The sequence below is a fragment of the Scyliorhinus canicula genome, chromosome 5 (genome assembly GCF_902713615.1).
Source record: "Scyliorhinus canicula chromosome 5, sScyCan1.1, whole genome shotgun sequence".
Lineage (NCBI taxonomy): Eukaryota > Metazoa > Chordata > Chondrichthyes > Carcharhiniformes > Scyliorhinidae > Scyliorhinus > Scyliorhinus canicula.
In genome coordinates this window covers 87,173,642-87,191,672 of record NC_052150.1, presented here as the reverse complement: position 1 = coordinate 87,191,672, position 18,031 = coordinate 87,173,642, and the positions used below count along the sequence as shown (strand labels likewise).

The 18,031-nt window shown below is 46.0% G+C and overlaps 1 protein-coding gene across 6 annotated transcripts in view; it reads left to right on the top strand.

The window, feature by feature from the left end:
• Nucleotides 1–18,031, top strand: part of LOC119966112 (retinoic acid receptor beta-like) — a 279,552-nt gene that overhangs the window by 132,839 nt on the left and 128,682 nt on the right. For 5 of the 6 annotated variants that reach the window (XM_038797340.1, XM_038797334.1, XM_038797338.1 and 2 more), the window contains one exon: nucleotides 910–999. The exons of the other annotated variant lie outside the window; for it this stretch is intronic. In XM_038797340.1, the coding sequence (XP_038653268.1) occupies nucleotides 910–999 (90 nt within the window). The remainder of the gene's footprint in view (nucleotides 1–909; nucleotides 1,000–18,031) is intronic. 6 annotated transcript variants of the gene reach the window in all.

Genomic DNA, 18,031 nt, shown 5'->3' with positions numbered 1-18,031 from the left:
TCCTTTCCCTGTGAACATTTTGATCCACTCATTCACCACTGTCTGTATGAATATGTGAAGTCTAAACTGTGTCAAAATGTCCTTTTCGCTTGATTTTTTGCTTTTGGATATTTCTATCTCAATTCTACATCATGAATAATGCATTTGCCAATTTACAAGATTTTTCTTAGATTCCCAAATGCTCTCTGGAAGGAATACTGTGATGAATATATGATTGGCCCTGTGCACTGTGTCAGTACATTGATGAGTGTGAAAGCATCAACCAAGCTGGTACGACACACTGCCTTCCATCCCAGGGTCCACTGAGAGAAATCTTGGCCTGGATTTTCACCATGATGGAGAGCCTCTGTTGTGGTGAAAATGGCAAACGAGTCCAGAAATCCGAAGTCCGGCCCCCAAACACGGCATTTGGAGGCAGGGGTTGGCGTAGACTGGCATGAATTAGGCATGGTGAGGGAGGGGTGAGCACAGTTTTTTGTTTTAATTTTTAATCCGCACTCGGCAATCTCCACAATCATTCCAGAAGTGATGTGCCCATCTTCTAGTCCAGCCCGCACCACTCCCCTACCCCTCCCCTCATGCGGGCAGCCATTTTTAAAGGTGGGGTTTGTAGAGCCAGGAAGTCTCGCCGCACCCCACTCGAGAGTGAAAATCTGGGCCTTGGTTTACATTCATTTTTACAAAGTCTGTGCCAACGCACCCTGCCACAAAATCCATCCTGTGTGTCTGGCAACTGGTCAATGGAGGAATGTGACTTTAAAGCAAATGAGTAGAATCAATGTTAACCGTCATTATTTTTTTAAAGTCATCACATGCATTCTTTGGTTTGGTACCATTTTTATAAGTAAAATGACCAGTACTGTGTTTCACAAAGTTCTGTACTTGAAGCATTGATTCCCGCTATTTCAGCAAGCAGACAGCAGGGAGCTGACGATGTGACGTCACAATGCCGCAAAGGAGGTTCTGAAAGGAGTTTTGGCAGAGGCCTGCTGCTTCCAAGTGAGTTGAAACTTCAATTTTGACTCACTTATACACATTCAAAAATGAATGAAGCTTATTTAATAATGGTTATTAAATCTAATCAGAATAGTCATTAAATTGCAATTTTTTATTGCGGCTCCCTTTTCCTCGAATGATGCTGTATAATACTTCATTTTTCTGTCTTTTTGCTTTTAGTGATCTTTTGAGGGGCAGGTGGTGTTGGAAAGGAACTGGGGACAAGGGAATCATTTTCAGATCACCATTCTGGTTGGTGAAACTTGCTTTTGCCAACTTGGCCACCCGTTATCGGCACATTTTAGGCTAGTTACCGATAACACAAAATTTAGCTCACCTCATCCCACCCATCCTGCAAAATCAAGAGTTAGAAAGAGTTTTGCTATTGGCCAGTGTGAGTTGTTTCCACTTCATACATCGACCATCCTTCTGTCTGGGTGAATGTGCCAATTATTGCTGTCGATGTGCAGACATTTGGCCTGAAATCAGTAGAGCCCATTCTTTTGAAGAAACTCTTACAGCTTAGACAGAGGGGATTTTCTACCAATCAACCTGGAATAATCTTGAATCCCAGAGGCAAAGATCAGTGTTGAATCCCCTCAAGGCCATTGTTGAACTTATCCTGCCACCTCTATTTAAAAACAGAATAAGCATTAACTCCACTTAGAGGTGTGTCATTCACAACTTATTTGTGACTTTCTGTACAAATTCTGAAAATATCCTATTTTGTATTAGTTTTACATAAGTAATGTTGTGGCACTGTCACAGTCATTTCAGTGCTACATTCTTAAATGTTTCTTTGTAATTCAGTTGGGACGATTGGCACAAACTGAGGGGATGATTTTGCGGCTACATCCGTCATCAGCTTGAATGGCGATGTGTTAAGGGGAAGATCCTGGCATGGATAGAGGATTGGCTGACTGGCAGAAGGCAGAGAGTGGGGATAAAGGGATCTTTTTCAGGATAACAGCAGGTGACTAGTGGTGTGCCTCAGGGGTCTGTGCTGGGATCACAACTTTTCACAACAAACATTAATAATCTGGAAGAAGGAACTGAAGGCAGTGTTGCTAACTTTGCAGATGATACAAAGATTTGTAGAGGGACAGGTAGTATTGAAGAAGCAAGGGGGCTGCAGAAGGATTTGGACAGGAGAGGAGAGTGGGCAATGAAGTGGCGAATGAAATACAAAGTGGAAAAGTGTGAAGTTTGCACTTTGGAAGGAGGAAATTAGGCATAGAGTATTTTCTAAATGTGGAAATGCTTAGGAAATCAGAAGCACAAAGGGACTTGGGAGTCCCTGTTCATGATTCTCTTAAGGTTAATGTGCGGGTTCAGTCGGCAGTTAAGAAGGCAAATGCAATGTTAGCATTCATGTCAAAAGAGCTAGAATGCAAGACCTGGGATATAATTTTGAGGCTGTATAAGGCTCTGGTCAGACCCCATTTGGAATATTGTGAACAGTTTTGGGCCCCGTATCTAAGGAAGATGTGCTGGCCTTGGAAAGGGTCCAAAGGAGGCTCACAAGAATGATCCCTGGAATGAACAGCTTGTCGTAAGAGGAACGGTTGAGGACTCTGCGTCTCTACTCGTTGGAGTTTAGAAGGATAAGGGGGGATCTTATTGAAAATTACAGGATACTGTGAGGCCTGGATAGAGTGGACATGGAGAGGATGTTTCCACTTGTAGTAAAAGCTAGAACCAGAGGACACCATCTCAGACTAAAGGGACGATGCTTTAAAACAGAGATGCGGACAATTTCTTCAGCCAAAGGGTGGTGAATCTGTGGAACACTTTTCCACAGAAGGCTGTGGAGGCCAAATCACTGAGTGTCTTTAAGACAGAGATAGATAGGTTCTTGATTAATAAGGGGATCAGAGGTTATGGGGAGAAGGCAGGAGAATAGGGGAGAAAAATATCAGCCATGATTGAATGGCGGAGCAGGCTTGATGGGCCGAGTGGCCTAATTCTGCTCTTATGTCTCATGGTCTTATGTGAATGAAAATCTCACGAGAATCAGAAAATGAGAATCTAGCCGGTGAGGTCTCATTTCCTGATTTTCTACGCATCTCGTCGGTGATGTAACGAGGGTCACAACCACATAAGGAGATAACCACATTTTAATAGATTTTAATGCTTTTACATATAATTAGCGACTCCTCCCGCTACATGTTCTCCCCCTTTGACTATTCAAATATCGACAACATGACGCCACATCAGCAAGGTTTACAACAGGTTTTGAAAGCGAGATTCAGTCAATAACATCTCCTGGGGGCACAAAGGTAAGTATAAGGCGTGGGGGAGAGGGACACACCTGACTACCTGGCACTTTCCCCGGCATAGGTTATCACTTATAGGTTGGCACAGCAGGTTACCAACGTGTTCTGGGCAGACCTCCTGGGGGGCCCCATAGTGGGCAAGTTTCGCATCCGCGGTGGGGGTAGTCCCAAATCTTGTGGGGGGCGGATTATTCTTTCTGTGCTGATCAGAGCACAGATCTGTGCTGATCAGGGCAGATAGAGCCCCGAACTCTGTGGAGCCGGCCTTGCTGTCTCTATCAGATCCGCCCCGTAAACCCGAGCCTGACACCCTGACAAAATATCGGAAACTTTCACCCAAAAGCTCTTCACTGCTTGTCGCACATTATCGCCTGAAATGTATTTTCCCTGAAAATGCTACAGGCAAACTGGAGAACAGGAACGGGTGTTGGGTTGAAGGATAGTTGCGTTTGAATCAAAATATTATTGGTGGTGCAAAATATATCAGAAAGGTTTACTAAGAGAAGACCATTCAGTTCAATATATTTCTTGCTGAACAGAATGCCAACATTATTACATTACGGCTTTAATGCTCACATCTGACTGCAGCCAGCACCTTACTTTAATGATAATCGACACAAGGCCATCTCCAACAACACAATTCCGTGTTTAGATTATATACCTGAATCCTGGTTTAGGGTTGAAACTTACAAACCTTTGAGTCAAAGGTGAAAGTGCAACTAAGTGATGCAAAGTTGACATTAGCCAAACGGACTCAAGTTTTTGGGGTAGATGCTCATTCATGTAACAATATCAATGGCAAACTCCATGCCGGTAGTGGGCTACAGCCCCGCTTGCTCCTGGGGAATCGACATAAGTCTGCAGTAGTAGGGCAGCACGGTGGCGCAGTGGATTAGCCCTGCTGCCTCACGGCGCCGAGGTCCCAGTCCCGATCCCGGCTCTGGGTCACTGTCCGTGAGGAGTTTCTACATTCACCCCGTGCTTGTGTGGGTTTTGCCCCCAAAACACAAATATGTGCAGGCTAGGTGGATTGGCCATGGTAAATTGCCCCTTAATTGGAAACATTAATTGGGTACTCTAAATTTATTAAAAAGAAAGAAGTAAGTCTGCAGTAGCACTGCATGAATACATTTCAACCCCTCTGTATTTCTGTGGGTCTAAAAATCCACTGGCACTATTCTTCAATTTACAAACCCTTGAGAGGTTCACGACGGCGTCGGAGGCCTCTCCTGGCCCCCTATTCTCTCCCCGCTGGGGGGCTAGGAGGGCCATGCTGGGAAACTCCGCCGCGGGGCCTTGTCGCTGGCATCAAGGCCCGGCGCGCCGAGAATGACGCGGCCGACGCGCCTAATGACGTCAGCCGCGCTTGCGTCACGACGGATGCCGTCTTCCCCTCTGCCGCCCCGCAAGACGTGGCGGCTTGATCTTGTGGGGCGGCGGAGGGGAAAGAGTGCGTCCCATTGAGACGCCGGCCCGACGATCGGTGGGCACCGATTGCGGGCCTGTCCCCTCCCGAGCACGGTCGTGGTGCTCAATCCCCTCTAGGCCCCCCACAAGCCCCAAACGGGCATCTCACGCTGTGTTCACGCCGGCAGCGACCAGGTGTGGTTGCCGCCGTCGTGAAACGGTCGCGAATGGCAGGCCGCTCAGCCCATCCGGGTCGGAGAATCGTGAAAAACGGCGGCCCATGATTCTCCAAGCGATTCTCCGAGCAGCGTGTCGCAAAACGCGACACGCCATTTTGGGTGGGGGTGGGAGAATCGCGGGAGGTGCGAGAGCAGACCTCCCGTGATTCTCCCACCCGGCGTGGGAGCAGAGAATTCCGCCCGCCAAGTTTGTTAAAGTAGCTCTTCTTAGTAAATGTGAATTGGTTGCTTATCTTTCCCATTCTGCAAGTATTGACCAGTTCATGGACTAAAATGTTAGCTAATGATAGATTCAGTGAATTTTGTTGACTAATACTAACTTTGCACCTCATTATTTACATTTTCCAAGAACAAATATGCGCATGAAGTATGTGATTATTGGTGATTAACTCCATGGAAAACATGACAAGGTGATGTTGTCACCATTTGTATAATCACTGCTGTGTGCTGTTGTTTCTGTGCAGCCCTGTAATATGTATGCAGCTCTTGTTAGTGGACAAACATATCGGTGCTATCAAATTGCAAAATTTCGACAATGAGACATTCCAGCACTAACACCAGCAAGTGGTAATTTACCGGGACCTGTTGTCTCAAAACAACAGCTTTGTCACCTGGGATCATTGGCCTTCATTGAAGCTTTCTTAATGATGTCAAGGGGGCAATGATTTCTCCATGACTCACTTAGAAAGCAATTTTTCTCCCCACAAACTTGTAATAATCCCATTGAAATTGTTTGTCTTTTATTATTTATTGTGAATTGTAAAGAGACGATAGGGAGTAACTGTGAATTGTTTTGTGTGTACAATGGGTGATAGTGTCTTACAGTCCTCCCATTTTACATTTCCATTGAAGCCCATATAAGTGAAAATCAGGAAAGTTGTATAATGAGCGGCTGAATTATTATCACCAATTTTACACCCCTGTAAAAGGACAAAATAACCACCTCCCGTTTTCAATTTTTATCCTGAAGAAAGCTGGTTAAAGAGACCAGTCTCAGGGGAAAGAATAGGAAACACCATCCATATGGAGGATGCACAAATTGTGCATTTTCCTGAAATCTCAGTTTGCAATTGATCTAAGTGGATTATTGTGCAAGTGGTGGTTCGCGTGAGAGTTCAGAGGGATATTCTAGTAACTATGAATGAAACTTCTCTCTTTAACATTCCCGAGTGTAATTTTCTTCAGCTGTAATGATTCTCGGTAAAGGCTAGTATGAGAAAGAGTTGACAGTATCCAGAAAAACAAGAAACTTTTAGTATTTGGAGCAAATTATTTAGCATAGCTGGAACACTTGCATGACTTTTAAACCCTGGAGGCAAAAATTACTCAACATATGACATTTGAAACAAATATGTTGAGCTAAAAAGTTCATGTTTAAAATATGAGATTGATTCGCACTGGTTTCATTGATCAGTGTTAGGCACAAATTCTGCCTTCTACTTACAAAAACTGCTATTTCTTTATGTTTTCATTAGCAATATAATCATTTGATCCTAACCGCTTAATGTCAGGGAACTTTTCAAAATAATGGACAGGATCTGGCATCAATTTATATTTTAATGTAATGAATAATCCCATTATAGTACGTGGGGTTAGGAGGAATCCACCGGATTGTACATAAAACTGCTCTAAAAAAATTATTTTATTAATCACGTGAAGTTTGTAGCGGTTTATATTCATTTATATTCATTTGAATGTTTTGGCTCAATCATTTCCTGCAATAATTTTTTAATCAACCGTTATGCCGAATCGATTAACAGATTAGAGATTTCTCTTAATGTGTAGAAGAATTGGCCTTGCACAAACTGAACCTTGAACATATGCCATCAAATTTAAATGTTTGTGAGGCAAAAAAAATGATTTGTTAAATTCATGTTTTCTGACGCGAGGTGGCTGGCCAGTGCCTGTGGAACTTTAAGAGCGTTCAGTTGTGGAGGATGGAAAGTAGTAGGTGGGATATGTTTTGGAGCATTTGCAATCTAGTCAGTATTTTTACTGTAAGTGATAATATTGTTCCTCCCTTCATACTGAATCCTCTGTTATGAGAAATAAAGGAAATCTTGATCTTTTAGAAATGGACTGAAAAGGTTTGATGAGAAAAGAGGATAACTGAAATGGATCCTACTTTTACCACCAAAAATGTAAATTTAAAAAGGTAGGAAAATAACCAAGGAGGGCTCTTGGAATGAGTGTGTGAATGCAGAAAATGACATTAGTTTCCAAAATGGACAAACTGTGGCCTGGGAGCCGTTTTTAACTTGAAGAGAAATGTATTTTGGCTGCTGCAACACAGGATTGCTGGTTTGGCTTCAGGTCTATAAAATACAACACCTGAAGCCAAGTTTTACTTTTCGTTTTTAAATCAAAGCACTCAGTGGGCCTTTGCTGACTCCTCTGACACTTTCAGCTGTGCCAAGTCTCAATCGTTTAGGTTGGAAAATATAACCTGTTTCAATACTCCCAACTCTTTGAAAATAAACACATTGCTGTATGTTTTTTGGGCTTGGAATCCATCTCACTCATTCTGCTACTAAAATCTCACTCTTGTTAATGAGCCAAGGTTGGCAGCTAAGCACCATTCTCTTTCATTGGGAGTCAAACTAGTAGTGCTCAGGGTATTGTGATTGTAAGAGCGTATAGCAGTAGTAAGACGTCCCTTGGTGATTCTTGCCCAGTATTGTACTACTGAGGCACACGGTACAGTTTCTTTAACCACATATTTTAGGTTTCTTTCTTTCTGTCCTCTGTGGTTGTTTTATGTACTCTCATTGATCTCACTCAGTTTTACTTTTCCTAACATCTTAAGCGATGAATGAGTCAGCAACAAATATGAGAAACAGCAAATAACTTCATTTAGAGTACAGAGGTTACATCGAGGAAGGGCACAACCGTATAAAGAAGGCAGCTACCAATGAACTGCCACTGTATAAAGCAAAGCTTGAAAATAAGTAAACATTACGGAGGAAAAATGAATTGAAAATGGGTAGACCACATTGGGAGGATGACAGCTGATAAAAAGCATAGAGTATGGAGAACAGTGTGGCTGAATTTGACAATGGCGCGAGAAGAATGAAACTGAGAGCAGCTAATATTTTATAATCTTTATTGTCACAAGTAGGCTTACATTAACACTTCAATGAAGTTACTGTGAAAATACCCTAGTCGCCACACTCCGGTGCCTGTTCGAGTACACTGAGGGAGAATTCAGAATGTCCAATTCGCCTAACAAGCACATCTTTCGGGATTTGTAGGAGGAAACCGGAGCGACCGGAGGAAACCCACGCAGGCACAGGGAGAATGTGCAGACTCCGCACAGACAGTGACCCAAGCCGGGAATTGAACCCGGGTCCCTGGCGCTGTGAAACAACAGTGCTAACCAATGTGCTACCGTGCCGTCTCCCAACACTGCTTTCTCATTTCAGGATATGTTCTCAGCATAGTTTCTGAACAGTTTTCGGAATTGTATGCTTTAATATCTGCCATTCTAATCATATAGCACCCATTTGCTTTTCAGCAGAAAGATATCTTTTTCAATAAAAGTAAGCATTATGGTCGTAGGCTACCCTTCAAGTTCAGCCTCAACAAATGAGGGACTACTGGTGAAACTATTAATCATGTGTTTGTTACCTCTTCTTCCTAACCACAAGAGCCGACCCATATACAAACTCCAACTTGTGTTTAACCTACAGTCTACGCTCTCTGAAGGTCTGCTCACCCACCATGCCTGCTCTTGCAGACCTCCAGTGGCTCCCGATCTCCGAATGCAATAAACTTAAATTCCTTGTCACCATGTGCAGCTCTCTGCGTGTCATTCCCTAACTTTCCCTTGCCACCCTCCTTCAGCCCTACATGCCAGCCTTTGGCCTACAGATTGTCGACCCTGGCGTATCTGTGGTTTCCTCTCGGCATTCCTCATTTGGTGGCAGAACTTTTGGTTTTCCTCACTTCAAGTCTGCAATCTCCTCCCAAAATTTCTTTACTTTAAAAACTGACATGAGCTACCCTTTTGACTGTGGTTTAAGCCAGTTCTCCTGAATGTCTACTATTTGGTTCATCGATATACATCTTCCTGAAATTTATACTAACCTGATTTGTATTGAGGATGGTTCCCTCCTTTAGAACATAGAACACTACAGCGCAGTACGGGCCCTTCGGCCCTCGATGTTGCGCCGACCTGTGAAACCATCTGAAGCCTATCTGACCTACACTATTCCATTTTCATCCATGTGTCTATCCAGTGACCACTTAAATGCCCTTAAAGTTGGCGAGTCTACTACTATTGCAGGCAGGGCGTTCCACACCCCTACTACTCTCTGAGTAAAGAAACTGCCTCTGACATCTGTCCTATATCTATCACCCCTCAATTTAAAGCTATGTCCCCTCGTGTTGGTCATCACCATCCGAGGAAAAAGACTCTCACTGTCCACCCTATCTAACCCTCTGACTATCTTATATGTCTCTATTAAGTCACCTCTCAGCCTTCTCCTCTCTAACGAAAACAACCTCAATTCCCTGAGCCTTTCCTCGTAAGACCTTCCCTCCATACCAGGCAACATCCTAGTAAATCTCCTCTGAACCCTTTCCAAAGCTTCCACATCCTTCCTATAATGTGGTGACCAGAACTGCACGCAGTACTCCAGGTGTGGCCGCACCAGAGTTATGTACAGCTGCAGCATGACCTTGTGGTTCCGAAACTCAATCCCCCTGCTTATAAAAGCTAGCACACCATATGCCTTCTTAACAGCCCTATTAACCTGGGTGGCAACTTTCAGGGATTTATGTACCTGGATGCCGAGATCTCTCTGTTCATCTACACTACCAAGAATCTTGCCATTAGCCCAGTACTCTGCATTCCTGTTACTCCATCCAAAGTGAACCACCTCACACTTTTCCGTATTAAACTCCATCTGCCACCTCTCAGCCCAGCTCTGCAGCTTATCTATGTCCCTCTGTATCCTATAACATCCTTCAGCACTATCCACAACTCCACCGACCTTCGTGTCATCTGCAAATTTACTAACCCATCCTTCTACACCCTCTTCCAGGTCATTTATAAAAATGACAAACAGCAGTGGCCCCAAAACAGATCCTTGCAGTACACCACTAGTAACTGAACTCCAGGATGAACATTTGCCATCAACCACCACCCTCTGTCTTCTTTCAGCTAGCCAATTACTGATCCAAACCGCTAAATCACCTTCAATTCCATACTTCCTTATTTTCTGCAATAGCCTACCATGGGGAACCTTATCAAACGCCTTACTGAAATCCATATACACCACATCAACAGCTTTACCCTGATCCACCTGTTTGGTCACCTTCTCAAAAAACTCAATAAGGTTTGTGAGACATGTCCATGTTCAACTTCTGATTTTTCCCTGCTGTCCACAAATGAAACTTGTACATTTTCTTCATTACTAATGACGTCTTCAGGTAGCTAATTTGCTTCTTTCTTTTCTCCAGCCCACCACTATTTTATTGTGGCTGTCAAGGATTGTGCAGTCAGGATCTTTGCTGAGTGATGAGGGAAGGTTTTATTTTTCTGAGGCAGGTGGTAAGCCTCATCTCCCCCTCGATTATACCAGCTAATTTCTGTGAAGTTTATCTCATTCCATCTCAGTGGCAATTAGAAATACAGGGTGAATTTCTCATGACTTCTACCCTGCTACTGCAGCAGTGCACGTTCAGAGGAATCCTGAATTAGTTATCCACAGAACCTTTGCCAAAGATATAGCAGAGTAGGTGTTAGGCTGCAGAAATTCAGTCTCATTGTTTGTTTCTCCTTACATTCCCAATGTATTGTTTCTCCTTACATTCCCAATGTATTGTTTCTCCTTACATTCCCAATGTATTGTTTCTCCTTACATTCCCAATGTATTGTTTCTCCTTACATTCCCAATGTATTGTTTCTCCTTACATTCCCAATGTATCGTTTCTCCTTACATTCCCAATGTATTGTTTCTCCTTACATTCCCAATGTATCATTTCTCCTTACATTCCCAATGTATTGTTCTCCTTACATTCCCAATGTATTGTTTCTCTTTACATTCTCAATGTTTTGTTTCTCCTTACATTCCCAATGTATTGTTCCCCTTACATTCCCAATGTATTGTTTCTCTTTACATTCTCAATGTTTTGTTTCTCCTTACATTCCCAATGTATTATTCTCTTTACATTCTCAATGTATTGTTCTCCTGACATTCCCAATATATTGTTTCTCCTTACATTCCCAATGTATTGTTCTCCTTACATTCCCAATGTATTGTTTCTCTTTACATTCTCAATGTATTGTTCTCCTTACATTCCCAATGTATTGTTCTCCTTACATTCCCAATGTATTGTTTCTCTTTACATTCTCAATGTATTGTTCTCCTGACATTCCCAATATATTGTTTCTCCTTACATTCCCAATGTATCGTTTCTCCTTACAATCCCAATGTATTGTTCTCCTTACATTCCCAATGTATTGTTCTCCTTACAATCCCAATGTATGAAGTTCAAACCTCATCACTTTTGTTCGCCCTTTCCTGGGACATTTGAAATGTGGAGTTTCTTATCTCGTACAGTAAGTTCGATCCCTGAGATTTTCAAATTTTTAAAAGACGAGCTTGATGTCAGTTAGTGTGATGAAGTACTCGAATGATTGCTCCACAGGTCATGCCACCTCAGTTACTCTTTACACACTTGGTATTGTGCACTATGATTCATGGCTTTTGTAGCTCCATTTTAAAAATAATGACAAAGAAGAAATAGGATGATGGTGTTTGTATAGTTACTCATGCAGGGCATCTTCAGATCTTTCCAAACCTCTTCAGCAATAACCTACACATTGATGCTTAGTTTGAGTTCTGCCAAGGCCACTCAACTCCTGACCTCATTACAGCCTTGGTGCAAAATTGGACCAAAGAATTGAATGCCAGAGGTGAGATTGACTGTCCTTGACATCAAGACGTCATTTGACCGAGTATGGCATTAAGGAGCCCTTGCAAAACTGGAGTCAATGGGAATGAGGGGGGAATCTCTCCACTGGTTGGAATTATACCTAGCACAAAGGAAGATGGTTGTGGTTGTTAGAGGCAAACATCTCAGTTCCAGGATATCACTACTAGGAGTTCCTCAGGGTAGTGACCTAGACCCAACCATGTTCAGCTGCTTCATCAATGACCTGCCTTCCATCATAAGGTCAGAAGTGGGGGCATAGTCTGATAATTGGACAATGTTCAGCACCATTCATGACACCTCAGATACTGAAGCAGTCCATGTCCAAATAGAAATGAAATGAAATGAAAATTGCTTATTGCCACAAGTAGGCTTCAAATTAAGTTACTGTGAGATCCAGGCTTAGGTTGACAAGTGGCAAGTTAAATTCATGTCACACAAGTGCCAGGCAATGACCACCTCCAACAATAGAGAATCTAACATCTCCCCTTAACATTCAGTGACATTGCCATTGCTGAATCTGCCATTCTTAACATCCTGGGGATTGCCATTGACCTGAAACTGAACTGGACCAGCTATAAATGCTGCGGATACAAGAGTAGGTCAGAGGCTGGCCTGTGGTGAGTTACTCACTTTCTGACTCCCCAAAGCCTGTCCACCATCTACAAGGCACACGTCAATAGTGTGATGGAGTACTCTTCACTTGCCTGGATGGGTGCAGCTCCAATACTCAAGAAGCTTGACACAACCTCGGACAAAGCTGCCCACTTAATTGGCACTCCATCCACTGCCTTAAACATTTACTCCTTCCGATACTGATGCACAGCTGGGAGCAGCAGTGTGTACCATCCAAAAGATGCACTGCAGAAACTCACCTTCAACAGCATCTTCTGTAGTATAAGGGTCTGTCACGTATAGAGTTAATGTTAGGCTGATTACAGTACCAACATACAGTTATGTAAGAGAGCACATGACCCATGCCCAGGGTGGTTGAGTGTTCGCCAGAGCCATGTGTCCTCGCAAGCATGGAGACACCTCCTATCTTTTACCTTTTGCTGTATATTTGTGATAATTCTAAGAGTCAATAAAGACTTAGAGTTAACCTATATGACTACAAAGACATCTTCAGATTTACCAAACTTTACCAACACCTTACAACATGGCGACAGCTCATGGAAAAACCCCGAAACCTCACTAAAATGCAGAGAAATCGAAATGCTGGAAGACTGAGGTAAAATTCCAAAAAGCATTCTGACCTGATAAAGCACAAAAGAAAAATGGCAAAGCTGGCAGTGCCATGGTGCCCGTGTGGCATCGGGAGTGCCAGGGTACACCCGGGTGTCTCTAATGGCCTGGAACCCCCCCCCCCCCCTCTACCCCCAAGGTGCCTTTATAACTGGTACATGTTTATGTGGACCAGAGCTAAATGGCACCCTGGCGAGTTCTCCCAGGCAAGGCTCCGAGGTCCCGGGTGTTGGGAGAATCCGGCACAGACATGTTTAAATGACCCTAATGGCTCATTCATAGTTATGCCTGATGTGTTGGGTAAGCTGGGTCTGCGAGGACTGCGTTTACTGTAGCAGTGAGAGAGACAGGTTTCCAACACTTGAAGAAATGCAACTCGATTTTATTGAACTCTTAACTATCATACATACCTTAACTGTGGGTTGACACGATGCTGACTTGACTGGAGACCTGAGGCTAACCTGACCAGACTATATTACTACCACATGGTGTTTGTACTATCTGCTGCTCACGAGCTCTGACTGTCTCAGAGGCTGGATCCCAAGATAGTGGGAAAACTAGTGCCCTCTGGCTTTATAGTGGTCATGTCCTGACTGGTGATTGGCTGCTGTGTTCTGTGTGTTCATTGGATCCGATGTGTCAATCACTGCCTGTCTGTGCACCATCATATACTTGTGTGTATATTATGACAGGCACGAACGGAGAATCCGCGTGTGTTTCATGACAGGAAAACCGGCACGAACCCCTCATCAATTCCAGGACCAATGAGTGGCGGGAACTGGCAGTGTGAAACGCCCGCGGAACGCACTGAAAATAGGCGGAGAATCGCCAGGTTCCGGGCCGCACAAGCGCAGGGCTGACAACCTATGCCAGTCGCGACGGAAAACACCAACCCCGACCCCACAACCCATCCGCTGTTTACCCCCCACCACTCCCCCAGCCCTAGCAGAAGCCGCCCCCTGGCCAGCGACACAGATCCCAGGCAAGCGTGGCGCCGCTGGACACTGTCTGCAGCCGGCACGCCAGGTTCCCGATCATTGGGACCAAACGTGGCCCGCGCCATTGGGAACTAGGTCCATCGTGGACAAAGCATCATGGGTGGGCCGACCGATGACATTCCAATAGCGTTGCAGCAGCACGTGACTCCATGGCACCGGTTTGGAAGGGGCGGAGCATGGCAGACCGGCGTCAAACCAGCTCCTGCCCATCGGAATCCATTCTCCGCCCGATCCCGATTTAGGCATCAGGCTACGGAGAATCCAGCCCAGAGTTTTTAACCATCAGGCTTTGCTGGTGTCTTCACTTTGCTTGTGCCTTTACGAATACTCTTTTAACTTGGCCATATTTGCCAGTAGACTAAAGAGGCAGGGGACTGCAACATCCAGAGGCCAGAACAACCTCCAAACCAGCAACTGAGTCTACCACTCCACTGCCCCTAGTGGTAAACAGACATTGAAGGTGATAAGGTCTCCACAGTGCTTGAACCTTTGAATTCAAGGGCTTGTCGTAGAGAGATGCGGACACTAACCAAACCCGCCCCCAACACACACATACCACCACTGCAGCGGTATTGCAGGCATTTACCCCCTCCCCCCCTTCAGTACCTGCTTCCCTCTGTCTGCGCTCCCCCTTCACTGCCTGTTCCCCCCCCCACCACATGTAAGTGGAATAATGTAGTAATGACAATGGGCTGGATTATTCCACCCCGTCTGCTGTTAGATCGCCATGGGTGGGACACAGACCATGTAAAGGCGCATTTGTCTCGGGCGGGAATTTCCAGTCAATAGCGGGCGTGGCCAGGGAATTCCGCCCAAAGTAAATGTGTGATTGTAATAACAATGTAAGACATAAGATAAACTATTACCAGTTAAAGTACATTGGGCAGAATCTCACCATGTTTTTTCAAAGTGTCAGGCTCAGACTGAAAACTATGTAGCTCTCCAGCTAAACAGAGTAATTTACTCTCCAGATTTTGAGCCGTGGTTTATGCCTTCACCCTGGTGGGGCCCGTAACCCGACTCCACAGAGGTCGAGGCGCCATCTTTAAAGGGTGTCCTGATCAGATGTAAAGTGTAACTCTCCCCACCATGGAGGTATCGCCCCCACCCCTTCCCCCGGATAATCATCGGGTGGGGGGGGGGGCTCCCTCTACCAACACCACCGCAGGAGTATTTTCGGCATTCCTCCCACCCTCACTGCCCAATCCCACTCCCCCCACCCCTCACCATACACGAGAGGAACCTCTCTCCCCCATGGGGCTGTGACGGGGGCTCACCCCTGGCACTACCCCTTGACACAGGTTGGCACTGTAAGGTTAGCATTGCTGCAGAGACCAGTTTTCACATCTTGAGCCTCTCTGAAAAAATGAGTGGGTATGGTTTACACCATCATTCTGGTGGAGCGAAGCCTGGCAGTACAAACCTGTGTACACTGCCCGGGCATGTCCCTCTCCCCCGGGGATCCCCGAGACTGCACCTCATTTTTTAAAAAGCTGTTGTAAACCTTGCCTATGAATATTTAGTGAGAGGGCAGCACGGTGGCGCGTTGGTTAGCACTGCAGCCTCACGATGCAGAGGTCTTGGGTTCGATCTCAGCTTTGGGTTATTGTCCGTGTGGAGTTTGCGCATTCTCTCCGTGTTTGCGTGTGTTTCGTCGCCACAACCCAAAAAAAGATGTGCAGGGTAGGTGGATTGGCCACACTAAATTGGAAAAAATGAATTGGGTACTCTAAATTAGAAAGAAATGAATATTTAGTTTAGCAGGAGATCTGTAAATAATATTAACATTTACGAAAATCTATTTGGGCTGGAACCTGTTACATTGCGGACGACGGGCTGGGAAACTCAGGGGAAACACCATTCTCTCCAAAGAGAATCGGGAAATGAGGGGTGGGATTCTCCAATAATTGGGGCTATGCCACACGCCGGCGTGAAAAGCGGCGCCAACCACTCCGGCATCAGCGGTCCCCGATAATGGGGAATGCTCCCCTTCCTAGGGGGCTAGGTCGGCGCCAGAGTGGTCCCCGCAGCTTCAACAGGCCTGGAACAGCAGGCACGAGTTCGCCATGCGCGGAGCGGCCGCCGTGATTCCACGCATGCGTGCTTCGGCCGCCGTGATTCTGCGCATGCGTGCTTCGGCCGCCGTGATTCTGCGCATGCACGGGGATTCCCTTCTCTGCGCCGGCACCTGGGCAATATGGCGGAGCCCTATAGGGGCCCGGTGCGGAGGAACATAGGCCGCCTGCTGATCGATAGGCCCCGATCGCGGGCCAGGCCACCGTGGCCCCCCCCCCCTCCCGGGATTGAACACCCTGCCTCCCCTCCAGGATGGCCCCCGCAGACACACCTTCCAGGTCCCGCCATGAGTAACCCACGCCGGCGGGACTCGGCGGAACTCAGCGGCCACTCGGCCCATCGGGGTCCGGAGAATCCCCGGGGGGAGGGGGGGGTCGCTTTCAACGGCCCCCAACTGGCACATTGGGAATCCCGCGGGGGCCCGAGAATCGGCGGAGGAGAAGCATGAAGCCAGGGTCGGGGCGGCGGGGTGCAATTCTTGCGTTCCCCCGGGGATTCTCCGACCGAGCGCGGGGTCAGAGAATCCCAGCCGAGATTCTCCACCTGTTCTCTCTTACGGCGAGCGAGGGTTCAAAATTACCCTGATAAAGCATAAAGGCTTGGCTGGAAGTATTTAAGGATCTGGCACATATAAGGATAATGTGGGACTGAGTACCACCCTCAGTGATGCAACAGAGCACATGACCTGAACCCAGGATCAGTGGAGTGTTGGACAGAGCCCTGTGTACCAGCAACATGCATATTTCTCCTAGCTTGTAACCATTATCGTATATTTGTAAATAGTTGTAAGAGTGATTGTAGTAATCCACGGGAGGCAAGAGTTCCCTCATCACACCAATATTTATTTACAATAACAATATTACAGGAGCAGCTACAAACAGTGCTGCTAGCAGTCCAGTCAACTTAAGACTGGTTCACAAAGCCTACACAGGTGCTTATATGGGCCCCCTCAATTAGCTATCATTGAGGGAGCTCATACTCCAATTGGCCAACCAATAAAGCCAATTGGAGTTCATTACACCCCTCACCCCCAAGGTCCGAGGAATTCCTGCCGGCTGGCATTCCTCTGAGCTTCTTCCTGCTCCTCATGTCTGGGTCTGTCACCTCTGTGTCATCCGCCGGGTCGTTCTCCAAAGTGGGCGGGGTGTACCTTATAGGTGCCCGTCTTTTCCTTGACGACCTCCTTGGAAGTTGTTCTTCCTCCTCCTTGGGGAGAGGTGTCACAGCGGCCTCGTCGAATATGTCCATCTCCGACTCTGACGACTGGATGACGGGGTCTGGAGAAATTGCTTCTCATATTCCACGGGTACATGAGTCGGGCCTAGAACTTCCAGGGGTTCCCCCGTGTAGGTTTTAAGTTTCATCAATGTTTTTGTCAGGGTTAGGGGCTGGAGTCCATCTTTGATTTTTCTAAATGCTGCCACTCCCATTACTGATACGGCCGCACCCGTGTCTATTTCCATTATTGTCGGCCGCCCGTTCACCCATGGGGTAATCTTAATAGGTTCTGCTTTTTCGTTGCAATATTATATAATTGTTTCCCTTCGGAGGAGGATGGGGCGTCTAGGTTGTGTACTTCCCTGAGTCCCCACCTGCTATTCCTCTTTTACTACCTCCTTCTAGGGTTTCTGTCGCTGTTACCCCATTCTGTCTGGTGCCAGAAACGGTCCTTCTCTGTTGGGGGAGCCTCAGCCGGTACTTCCCTCTGTCTCCAGTTTGTCCTGGCAGACTTGGGGGCAGTTCTGGGGTTTTCCTTTTTCCCTCTATTCCTCAGGCTTTTCCTGAGAGCGGCTATCTGGTAGCAGGACCTGTTGTGGTAGTCCCTCTCACAGGTATCTACCTCCATTGGCGTGCC